The sequence below is a fragment of the Nematolebias whitei genome, chromosome 12, assembly GCF_014905685.2.
Source record: "Nematolebias whitei isolate Nwh7 chromosome 12, NemWhi1, whole genome shotgun sequence".
In the NCBI taxonomy this organism is placed as follows: Eukaryota; Metazoa; Chordata; class Actinopteri; order Cyprinodontiformes; family Rivulidae; genus Nematolebias; species Nematolebias whitei.
Genome location: NC_056509.1, coordinates 33,054,740 through 33,067,186, shown reverse-complemented (window position 1 = coordinate 33,067,186; position 12,447 = coordinate 33,054,740). Strand labels below are relative to the sequence as shown.

Below are 12,447 nucleotides of genomic sequence, written 5' to 3'. Positions count from 1 at the left end.
GAATAAACCATCTTTAGTCTCTACTGCAGCAGAAGATTCTTCAGATATTTTATTTGGATTCTGTTATCTGAAAGTGTGTGAGCCTCCAAGGGTAATTTGCCATTTGGTGGCACAACTTTCATATCACATCACATTGGGAAGAAAACACTGAATTGCATCAACAAAGCCACCACCTGCCTAAGGTCACTGCAGTTACTGAAACAAAGAATCTCCATATTTTGTCACACAAAACATTTATCTACACAAGATATTTACATTTATTCTGCTCTCTTAGTGAGATGGGGCTGAACAAAAGAACATATTAATTTAATTAGTGGGAGGCTGTTATAGTTATTTGTTACATAATGTTTTCCTGAAAGGTAATCTATTGTTGATCCCTAGTAGCAGTGGAGAACATTTTTTCACTGAATATTTGGACAGTAATTGCTAACAGGTATCTGAAAATAGTCTTGTAGAAAACATTCATGTTCACACTTTTATACAATTATTGATTTTGATACCGCAGACTGTCGGGCAAAACTGACACACCTTTAAAAATCTCCTGCTTGGACACTGAATTTATCCATACAACTGAGAGGTGGCTGATTATCAACACCTACAACTAAAGCATGCAGGGTTTTGCACAGTAAACAAAAAGGCTCAGGCAATAAAAATAAACTGATATTTTGCAAACTGAGTCTTCATCACTTTTAATCTCTCATCACAATAATGTTTCTGGAGAAGGACAACTCTGACTCAGTGTTGTAAAATCTAATGTTTGACCCACAGACCATGGATGACAGACATTAATTATTTTTAACAAAATTTTTATTTTTGCACATTGTTTCTTTGTTTTAATGCTTTTATTTTTATATGTTGTTGGTCATCTTAAAATAACCCCCAGATTATTTTTATGCTGTACTTTATGACTTGTGCAGTTGTCGTCGACCTGCTGCTTCTCAAATTTATAGAGTGGTGGCATTCAGATGCACAAAGATAAACACTAATGATTTAGTGTCAGCTTTTAGTAAAAAGCTGCAACATTTTGATGCTGTGGCTGGAGGAAAACGTCATATCTACCCACCTGAATTATGCTACTCATGGGGAGGAACTAAATCTCAGGTCATGACCTGGTCTGAATCCCAAATGACTTTTAGAAATGCCCATTTGAGCCTGTTGCACATTCTTTTACTTTGTTTTCCCCAGTACATGAAACATAACAAGTGTTATGGATTCAGATGCTCATTATGTCAGAATTTAATATCTTGACCAGTGTGTGTGTGTTTGTGTATGTGTGTGTGTCTAGGTGGGGAATCAGCGAGTAGAGCTCACACTGTCAGAGCTGCAGGAGATGGCCACACGACAGCAGCAACAAATTGAGGCTCAGCAGCAGATGCTTATTGCAAAGGTAGAGCCTTTATCTAATACTTTTCCCGGAATCCTTTCTCTGATTATTAATTTATTTTAACATCTGATAAACAAAATTATAATTTCAAGACGTTGTCTGCTTTTTACAAACACGATACACTGCAGTAAAGAGGCATTGCTCTGTTTTTGGCTTGCTGTTTGCAATGAAAAATATTTTCCTCCTTTTTATTTTATATTGTTAAATTATGTGCCTAAAGATTTATGTCAATGTGAATCCACTTATATAAATAAATTGAGTTTATAATACCTGTTAAATGGCAAGGTAGTTGTAAAATGACTTAGCCAGTTTATGGATGTATAAAATTGTAAAGGTTATGCATTTTTTTATATTTATTTTTCTCCTCAAGATGAGCAATTATTTGACAGATGGTCTGGTCTTCTAAGCAGCCAATTTCACAATTTTGTTTCCTTTCTGCTTTTTGTTTTTAAACAAGCTAAAGTTAATTAAAAAGTATTCAGTACATGTTAATTTTCTATGCTACAAGCGTATTGCCCAAACATTTCAGTGACACAAATTAATCACTATTTTGGTCAATGTAGTTCAATTCAATTCAGTTTATTTGGATAGCGCCAAGTCACAACAGGAGTTGTCTCAGGGCACTGTACAAAAACATTCACATACAATTATAAAAGCCATTTAGTAAAAGTTCTCTAAGGAAACAATTTAGGAAGAAGAACTTGGTTGAATTTATTGATCAGTTCCCTTCCCTGAAGAAAATAAATCTACTTAAATTGCTACTTCTGAATACTACAGACTGAGCATTAATATCAGGACACAGGCTTTGATAACTCGGAAGTCAAATGAATGATGCACATGTCTTGTAACCTTTTTCATTCAACCTTTATGTATACAGGTTAGTCTCATTGAGTCACGAGGGCACATTTCAAGAGAGACCTGTTAAAAAAACTGATGAGGTACACACAAAAATAAACAATCGTGAAAAGCATATAAAATGAAATGTAAATAAAAGTAGTGCTATAAAACCAAGTAAGAACAAGCTACATTATGAAACGGGCAAAAAATACTAAAAACATAAGCATGTCTGCATTGATTTTTGCATCTTACTTACAGTAGATTGTAAAAAGAGTGGGTCCTAAGACTGAACCTTGTGGTACACCATTGTTGACAGTTAAATAACTGGAAGAAGTACCACTGTGTTGAACAAATTGCCTCCGATATGAGAGATAATTAGAAAACCAACCGATAGTGTGATCTGAGAAACCAATGTCTGAGAGCTTATGGTATAAGATGTCATGGTCGACGGTATCAAAATCATTAGACAGGTCTAAATAAAGTGCAGCACAATAGTCCTTATCATCCAGTGTAACCTTAAATAGGAGCACCTTGTACATAACAAATAAGACAGGACGCAGTTTGAGTCATCAGAATTATCTGCTGGTGGTTAAGTTAATATATGAATGTGTTCAAAGGTACAGTTTGTAGAGTCCATTGAAACATTTTATCCCCTTAAAAACAAAGAACACCTCCACAGTGTCACTTTCTTTTTAAAAATGTCTGTTTTATTTCCTCAATATTAATAACCAGCATCATTAGTAAGTTTTGATCCATCTGATATGCTTCTGTTTGCCTGATTCTGTCATATTCAGATTTCTCCTTTTATTAGAAGAAATGGAAGTAGAGTAAACCACATAAATGGTCAGCTGTGTCACTCGTGTCTTTTCACTAAACTCACCCTGACATTAGTGCTCATGAGCTGCTCTTCAGTCATGCAAGACGAAGCTTACTGTAGACCCACAGATAGTAAAACTAATTATTGCTTGTGTTGTGGTGTCTGAAAAGAAGGGTCACTTGAAGCCCTGCAGTCATTTGGAAAGTTGGGCCTGTCATTTCCTATTTTAGGGTCCTAACTGGAGCAATTCTCACTTGGGTACAGATAGTCATCTGGCCCTTTCTCCATCCTTCAAACTTGACACAGTGCCTCGCATAATAGGAATTTAGCCTAGTTTAAAGGCATACCATCATCATAAATGTCTTGTGCTCTTTGGAGTTGGGGCTTCTGGGATTACTCTGCATGCAAATGAAAAATTGACTGACAAAAATTGTATTGAACAGATATAATTCACTTGGACTTGTATAATGCAACCCTCCAATTTTAAAAAAACACTTCTACAGAGTCTGATTTTTCCACAAATATGTTTGCGTTAATCAGGAGCAACGTTTGCGTTACCTGAAGCAGCAGGAGCGGCGCCAGCAGCAAACCGTGTCCGAGAGTGAGAAGTTACAGAAGCTGAAGGAACGTGTGGAGAGCCAGGAGGCAAAGCTCAAGAAGATCAGAGCAATGAGAGGCCAGGTGGACTACAGCAAGGTCATCAACAGCAATTTATGTATGTAAACGTACTATATGTACTCAAGTTTATTACTTTTTTTTATAGACTTTTATACTCTGTATGTGTATATTGCTGGGGAAAGTGAGGCACAAGTTGTGCTTGAAAATGTTCCCATATTTAGAAAATTGATACTTCACTTTTACAAAAAAAATAAAAAATTCCTCTCAATATCCGTTCAATTCTGCTTTATTACTTTTTGTGTAAAGAATAAAAGTATGTATTTGTACCATTACATCATCACCGGTGTTTGTTAGAGCTCCTGACAGTATTTGTTGGCATTTATGTTGGGTTTTGATTGAGCTGATGGGATTTCTCGTTTGTGCCACATGCAGCAGCAGAGATTGAACAAGTGAGCGGCTTGTTTCAAGAGAAGCAGTCCGAGTTGCAGGCGGCGGTCCTCAGGGTTGAACAGCTTAGCCTGCAGCTGGAAGATCTGAGAAGAGGCAAGCTGAATGGAGTCCAGACTGGTCTTAGTAGCCAAGTAACTGGTGTTGCAGCCTTAGAGCTCCGTAAGCTTTACCAAGAACTTCAGGTAAGGCTCACCATATTTGTAATCTTTCCATTACGTTTACTTTACTCTTGACTACAGTGACAGAAGCCTGTACTGGTCATGTGAACTTTATTTGCTTGTAATTGAAATGAACATCTTCAGATTCGGAACAAACTGAACCAGGAGCAAAACAGCAAGCTGCAGCAGCAGAAGGAGCTTCTGAACAAGCGCAACATGGAAGTGACACTCATGGACAAGCGCATCAGCGAGCTGCGGGAACGCCTCTACAAGAAAAAAGCTGAGGCACGTCAAAAAGAGAATCTCCCTGTAAGATTAGGAGCACTTAGCTCATACTTTTCTTCGATGGTTGTTTGGTTGAAATTACAGAGTCGTCAAATTTTTTTAGCTTAAGCCTGTTGGGTCACTTAAACAAGCTAAGAATCCTTATAAGGATCTTTTTTTAACATTGTTTTTTTTTTTTTCTCTTACAGCTAAATAGAGCCAATGGGCCTCCCTCTCCCCAACCAGCTCCTGGGACTCTCGGTCGTGTTGCTGCTGTTGGGCCATACATCCAGGTTCCTGTGCCGAGTCGACAGGATGGGGGCTACACCATGCCGCCTGATCCGCTGAAGCCTCAAACACTAGGTGTTAATAATCAAGCAAACCAAGGACGCCCCAAATCAGGTTGGCTACAATGTATGAAATCTTAATATTTATTTATTTAGACATCATATTTTTTTCATAATGTAAGACGGTGAGAAGTTTTTAATGCATACATTTAGTCTTGCATAGAGGTTTTGTGTCTGGAACAGAATTTTAAGATTAATCTTTTAACCTAGGCACAAATCCGATATGTGCATTTTTTCACGAACAAATACCTGGAGGGAAGTGGGTTTCAGTGTCAGATCAGCTGTTTCAAACAGATAATGTTCCATGTTGATAGGATTTTTTTTTTTAAAAAGAGCTTCTTTATCCAGCATGTAGTATGAACGTTCTAGTGCACATTCAACACATCGTGCACAAACTATTTTTCTGCTTTTTCCTTTTGTGCCAGAACAGTTTCCTCCCCACCTGAACTCTGTTAGTTGGACTTAATTTCCTTTCCCTTCCTCTCTAACCTGATTCTTTTCCTGTGTTGTGTAAACTGTATGTCCCTCATGTCTTTCCTGGTCTGTCACCTGTCTTTGTAATGTTTGTTTCGATGGGATTGGGTGGGATCGGGGGCTTTTCTTCCTTTGGGCAGACGGTGTGCGAAAGCCCCCAGGCCCTTGGAAAGTGTCTGATTTAGACATCGTTGTGGACCCGATACCCCCGTTCCTTCCAGAATCTCACCCTGGTCCTGGAGCCTCCAGTGGCTCTGACGGCACGTCTCGTGAGTGCAACGAGCTGCATAAGCAAAAGGATGGCAACTGCTGAACCTGGTCTCTCTGCACAGGATCCTCAGGATGCATTCGTGTTTACTCTCAATTAACAATTGTGTAAAATAAAAATGATCCGCATTATCCAAATTAGTTGCTTGTTACTGGAATTATTAAGATATTTTAAAAGTACCCCAAAACCATTTTTTTCCAGTAACTCTATAAGCCCTTTACTGCTTTATTTATTACTACCAAATTGATGGAACAGTGGTTATTTTCAGCCTCAAATTATATGTATTGTAGAAAAACTGCAGTTGAATCAATTTTCAATTATTGCTACTTTCTCTTTTTAAATTGGAAAAAATATGTCATTCCATTCAGGCTGTTTTTTCTGTGTGAATTCAATTGGTTTATTTCAAAGTAATGAGGCGTGATGCTAAAACAGTTTTTTACAAGCTGCAGAAATATATGTTTGGTTGCAACTGACATAATATAAAGCAGGGAAAGCACTGCTGATCCTGTGTGTGTTTTTAACACTTTGGAGAAGGTTCGAAGAGTTGAGCGCTTCATGAATGTACACGTGCAAACTATTTATCTTGAAGCTTTGTTTTGACTTCATAACATTGCCACGTTGCCTGTTGTTACCCCAACTTTAACATTTCATCTTCACAACAACGAAAGCTGGGAGATTTGCTAGTGTTAAACACTTGCACGCACAAGGAATTTAACTTGTGCATAAAAGCATCACTAGACTCTTTTAACAAATTTAATTTATTGATAACAAATGCTCTTCTATGTGCATAAAGGGACAGGTTTGAATTAATTAAACACAGGTGTAGTTATAATAAAACGGATGAGTCATAAGTCCTGATATTGCACACAGTTAAGTTTCATGGCTGCCGTGCTTGTTGATGGTAAAGAGCCTGCACTTGATCCAAGTGAGGCATAAGAGATCGATATCTATGTTGAGTTCTTAGACACATCTTTTGTCACCAGTATTACAGCTTTAATGCTTCTACTTAGATTTATATGTCTGTTTTTCCTTTTTCCATCTACTCTTTTCACCTTATCCATCCTACAATTTTAGTGATTTTTTTTCTGTCTATCGCACTATTTGTTGTCTGTTCCTAAATCTATCATTCAGCACAAGAACAGAAGCTAAATACTAATATATACATGCCCATTGACATTGCTGTGAAGATGAGACTCAGGATTTTTGTCCTATTGATTAGTTTCATTTTAATTAAATATTTACGCCACATTTTTAATAATTCTGTCCATGTAGCTTTAGGAAAATGTAAATGCAATAATTTGTTAAAACACCTTTAAAAAAAAAAGATGTATACAGAGAAAAATTATCATCAAATGATCAATGCATATTGATAATCAGAGTTACAAAGTAAACAGGACACAAAACAACTTTTCTAAAAATATATTGGCATTTCTGCCGTTTCCAAATTTAAATATTCATTTGAACAAGCAGTTTTTGAGTATGGCTCCTGATTAATAGGATAACTGTTTTAAAATCCTGACTCCTTCATTTATTTTATAATGTACTGTTCTTTAAATGCTTGTCAACATTGTGCCGAATCCCACACATGATACGTAAAATTAAACGAACCAAAAACAGAATAGTGAAATTTAATTTAGATCAAACTTTTAATTGACATTTTTCATCACTGTGGTGAGTTCTTAAAATTTGCAACAGAGTTACTGTGTTTTGCTCTTCCCAGCTAATGACAGTGGTTGGCCGGCTGTCGGTAAGAGCAGCACAACTCTAAAGCCTCCTGAGAGGAGAGACTCGGTGACTGATAGTCAGGGCAAAAGCCCCCCCTCAGGCTCTCCTGTCACTCCAAATATAGAAAAGGTACAGTTTCTTAATTTTTTCTAAACTGTCCTAATGTAATGTTCATCTATTTCTATTTCCTTTTTTACTGAAGCATTTTCATTAATTGAAACAAACAGACTTATTGATTTTAAACAAATAGAAAAATAGTTTTTGTGTCTGTGTTTCTTGCATCTATTTCATGTTGTGAATATTTGTGATTTCCTGCTTTTTCACAGGCGCTAGATTCTAAAATTGCTGTATCTTCCCCTGCCATAACTAAACCACAGCCACCGCCATATGGATCCCACCTCATTTCTGCCAACTCAGCCAGCTCCCTGGAGCGCCGCAAAGATGTGCCTCCCCCTCGCCCGCTCCCAAACCCACCAGCTCCAGCGTGGCCCCGCGTCCCCCCTTCCATGGGGTCATCCTCTCAGCAGATCCAGCAGCGCATTTCAGTTCCACCAAGTCCCACCTTCCAGCCTAACCCGCCACATTTCCCTCCTGGTTTAAGTGAGCGTCTGGATCCTCCGCCAGCTGTGGCGGTGCGCCCCTTCATCCCAGACAGAGGATCACGACCTCAGTCGCCCCGTAAAGGCCCCCCTACCGTGAATTCGAGCTCCATTTATCACATGTACCTCCAGCAGGCGGCTCCAAAGAACCAACCATTAAAGCCTGCTCTCAAAGCAGGTGAGGTTTGAAAAAGTGTATGAAATTTAAGTCTAACTTGACAAATCGCATTTTCTGTGAAAAGCTTTTGGCGTGCTAATTGCTGAAATTTGCTGTGGAAACTGAAACTGAGTTGTTAAAGCTAAAAGAAGCAAACTACTAGCTAAAAGGTAGAAAGAGCAGAACAATATATAAAAAAATAAAATGCTAGTTATAAGTGTCAAAAAGCAGAATCAGATGTATAGTTTAAAGGTAAAAGCAACCAAACGCTAGTTTAAATCTAAACGTAATGGGAGACAGAAATAGAGTAAATATACTGGAGCAAATTTCACATAAAAAATGTTTTTGAAGGAAATGTTTTGTTTTTTTGAGGGAGGAGTGACGTATTGTAAATTTCAATGTTTTAAAAAGTATAAAAGTTATCAAAAGTCATGGTTCCTAAATGTTTTCTATATAAATGTCTCAAGTAGTAAAATGTCATTAGATTAAAAAAAGGAAACTTGATTGAATACTGATTCATCATTCAGACTATGACCTGAACAAAGAAATCTGTAAATAAAATATGAATTAAATGTTCATAATTCCACATTTGTTTCCTTCTAGTTTATGGGAAGCCCCTTCTCTCCTCCAGCTCGACGCCACCCTCTCCCCTGCCTTTCGTCCAGGCAGGTGGAGCCTTCCCCGTGTTTCAAGGCCAACCAGGTAGTGAGGACACTGTAGATGGAGAACTTGATGATCTTGAGAGCTTCCAGCACCTGGAGCCATCAGCGCCTCCACCCAGCGTCGAAAATATCCCGCGACCGCTCAGTCCTACAAAGCTAATGCCTATGGTACATTCCCCACTGCGCTATCAAAGTGATGCCGACCTCGAAGTGCTTCGTAAAAAGTTAGCTAACGCTCCAAGGCCGCTCAAGAAGCGCAGTTCCATCACAGAACCAGAGGGCCCCAGTGGGCCCAACATCCAGAAACTGCTCTACCAGCGGTTCAACACTCTAGCAGGAAGCATAGAAGGGAATGCTGTCAGTGGATCAGGAGGAAGTAACGGCGCCGGTAATGGAACACCATTTTATCAACCAGCTAATCCTCCAGGATATCTGGGAGGTGATTCTCTGGCTGACACAGATAATGGCAACCTCTCTGAGACACCGCTGGAACCAGCACCAGGGGAGGCAGAACCAGGCTCTGAGACTCCACCCACCACCATAGATGCTAATGATAATGAGCCAGCGCCCTGTTCACCTGAAGAACCCGAAGATCCTTCTGAAGACGAGGAACCAGAAGATGACAACAATAATACTGTGGGAGGTTCTGAGGCGTCTTTACCCAGCCCTGTGCTGGAGGTCAGCACCCCGGAGGAAAGTGGCACAGCAGGCTCACAGCTGGTAAGAGGCATATAAATGTCTATTTTGGATTTAAAAAGTTAAAATTTCATCAACTGAAAGTGTAATTCTTTGTTAAAGGAGAAGCGTACAAACTTAAAGAAGCCCGACTCTGAGCGCACAGGTCACAGCTTCAGAGTAAAGTTTAATCCTCTAGCTCTGCTGCTCGACGCCTCGTTGGAGGGGGAGTTTGATTTGGTTCAGAGGGTCATCTATGAGGTTTGTCATTATTAGTGCCTGTACACTTTATATGTTTATGTTTGTATATGCAGGGCGGTGACATCTTTTCATTGCTTTTTCCAGGTGGAGAATCCCAGCACTCCCAACGATGAGGGCATCACACCGCTTCACAACGCCGTCTGCGCGGGACACCACCACATAGTCAAGTTCCTGCTGGATTTTGGTGTGAACGTCAATGCTGCAGACAGTGATGGATGGTGAGTCTAAGGCACGAACGCTGGATGACTCCTTGTTTCAGTGTCCATTAAATGTCTGCTTGTGTTTGAGCAGGACTCCACTTCACTGTGCCGCCTCCTGCAACAGCGTTCATCTCTGCAAACTGTTGGTGGAGTCGGGAGCTGCCATTTTTGCCACTACCATTAGTGATGTGGAAACTGCTGCAGATAAATGCGAGGAAATGGAGGAGGGCTACATCCAATGTTCCCAGTTTCTATATGGTGAGAAACAGCAAAAGTATGTTTCTACGTGTTAAATTGTGAAAACAGAATCAGGTTTATAAAAGTCTTTGTCCTGAACTTTCTTACGTAGGTGTTCAAGAAAAGCTAGGCGTGATGAACAAGGGAACGGTGTATGCTCTGTGGAATTACGAAACCCAGAATCCAGATGAGCTGTCATTTAAGGAAGGGGACGCCATCACCATTCTGCGTCGCCAGGATGAGAATGAAACGGAGTGGTGGGGGGCGCGGCTCGAGGACAAAGAGGGCTATGTGCCCCGCAACCTGCTGGGGGTAATGGCAAACACATTGTCGGGTTTTAATTAGGTTTAATCAATTAACTAATTGCCAGGGTTTTCTCACATTTATTTATTTTTTCTGCTTAATCAAAGCTGAGCTCAGTAAAGCAGATAATTTGATAATCTGGCTAACTACTAACTGAGACTGAAAAACAGCACATCTAAAAAAAATTAGAATGTCGTGAAAAAAATTAACAAATTAACTATTTTTTTGTCAATAATTTCATAGAGTGGAATGTTCAATCTTTAATTTCTTGTAATTTTCATGACTATGGTTTACAGATAATGAAAAAACAAAATTCAATGTCTCACAAAACTAGAATAGTTCCTCGCTACTTCGTGGTTTGTTTTTCACAGACTCGCTTTATCGTGGTTTTTCAAAGTAAGATTGGACATGACACACAATTGGTTGATTGATGGATGATTGGCATGGAATTTTTATTTGAAAATAAATTATTCTAAATAATTTAGCACCTGCTGCACCTGTGCACAAGTCTGTATGCAGCCCACAGCTACAGAAGCTTCCTCCTACAGCATGTCATATCTCTGCTCTGCAGTGGAGAAGTGGGCGTGGCCGAGAGCGCTGGCAGGTGGCAGAGAGCAACAGAGACAGAGAGGGGGAAATCCTGACATTGCGTTTAGAGTTTAGAAACATTGTTTAGAATATTGCAATAGTGTGAGAAGCATCTTACTTCTTGTACTACTATTCCTACTTAATGGTTTTTCACTTATTGCAGAGCTTCAGGGTATGGATCCCCCTTGATAAATGAGGGACTACTATATAGTGATAAAGTTCCATATTAAAAACTCATGCACACTATGCACAGATGAATGGCAGCCCTGGACATGGGCTACAAATGTTTATTCCATAAGTCAAGCCACTCCTGAACCTGAGACAACTTCAGAAGTGTCTTACCTGGCTGTTGACTTCAAAAAACACAGTGGAGCAACACCAGCAGAGGACATGGCATCAAACCATCACTCACTGTGGAAACTTGACTCTGGACTTCAAGCAATGTGAATTCTGGGTCTCTCCTTTCTTCCTCCAGACTCTGGGACGTTGATTTCCATATTTCATGAAAATTTACTTTCATCTGAAAAGAGGACGTTGGACCACTGAGCAACAGTCCAGTTCTGTCTCCTCAGCTCAGTGTGCATGAGTTATATGGAACTTCACTATATTCTAATTTTCTGAGACACTGAGTTTTGGTTTTTCATTATCTGTAAGTCATAATCATCAAAATTACAATAAAGAAAGGCTTGAAATATTTCACGCTGTGTAATGAAATTATGTAATATGAGTTTCACTTTCTGAAATGATTGACAAAATAAATTCAGCTTTTTCACAATATTCTTCTTTTTTTTTTTTTTTTTTGGATGCACCTGTGTTTTATCTGCTTTACTGAAACTTAAAAGTTGCCGTATCCATAGAAAAATGTATATCTCAAGATAATAACATTACTCTACTAGCTGACTTCAGGTCCAGACCTCCCTTTCAAGAGATCGGAGATCTCAGTGAGATTTGCCTGGTTAAATAAAGATTAATAACTAATAAAAATAATAACATGAATCATTTATTGCAACTATCCATCAGTGTGTTATTGTTACTTTCACTTACATTTCTAAAGAGAACAATTATCTCCAAACTGTAAGCACAGAAATAAAAAAAACTTCTTTAATAATTGCTAATAGTCCTAATTTAGTCCAAATAACAAAAACAAAATCTTCATGATTATTTAAGCTATTTTTCTGTAAAGATTTTAACTAATTATAGTGATAAATATGCTGGTGAAGATTGTGTCGTCCAGGACATGGTAAATTCAACAACGTTCAAGACAAAAACAACTGGACTTTTATTTTGTAACCGAAGATGTTTCGCTTCTCATCCGAGGAGCTTTCTCAGTTTATCTAGTGATAAATGCGCACGCATGATGAACAAGAGACCTGACAGGTTTCAGTGCATCACGGTGGTCCGCACGTATGTCAGGATGCATCTG

General features: G+C 38.9%; 1 protein-coding gene across 3 annotated transcripts in view; it reads left to right on the top strand.

Moving 5' to 3' along the window:
* The window catches only part of ppp1r13bb (protein phosphatase 1, regulatory subunit 13Bb), a 30,429-nt gene that overhangs the window by 16,159 nt on the left and 1,823 nt on the right, over positions 1-12,447 (top strand). The window contains exons 5-17 of one of the 3 annotated variants that reach the window (XM_037685850.1): positions 1,286-1,387; positions 3,579-3,753; positions 4,089-4,288; positions 4,409-4,549; positions 4,738-4,930; positions 5,490-5,618; positions 7,338-7,471; positions 7,669-8,119; positions 8,702-9,480; positions 9,559-9,696; positions 9,781-9,914; positions 9,988-10,154; positions 10,246-10,445. In XM_037685850.1, the coding sequence (XP_037541778.1) occupies positions 1,286-1,387; positions 3,579-3,753; positions 4,089-4,288; positions 4,409-4,549; positions 4,738-4,930; positions 5,490-5,618; positions 7,338-7,471; positions 7,669-8,119; positions 8,702-9,480; positions 9,559-9,696; positions 9,781-9,914; positions 9,988-10,154; positions 10,246-10,445 (2,943 nt within the window). Of the gene's footprint in view, positions 1-1,285; positions 1,388-3,578; positions 3,754-4,088; positions 4,289-4,408; positions 4,550-4,737; positions 4,943-5,489; positions 5,619-7,337; positions 7,472-7,668; positions 8,120-8,701; positions 9,481-9,558; positions 9,697-9,780; positions 9,915-9,987; positions 10,155-10,245; positions 10,446-12,447 lie in introns of all 3 variants that reach the window. The other 2 variants (XM_037685849.1, XM_037685848.1) reach the window with 2 other exon arrangements.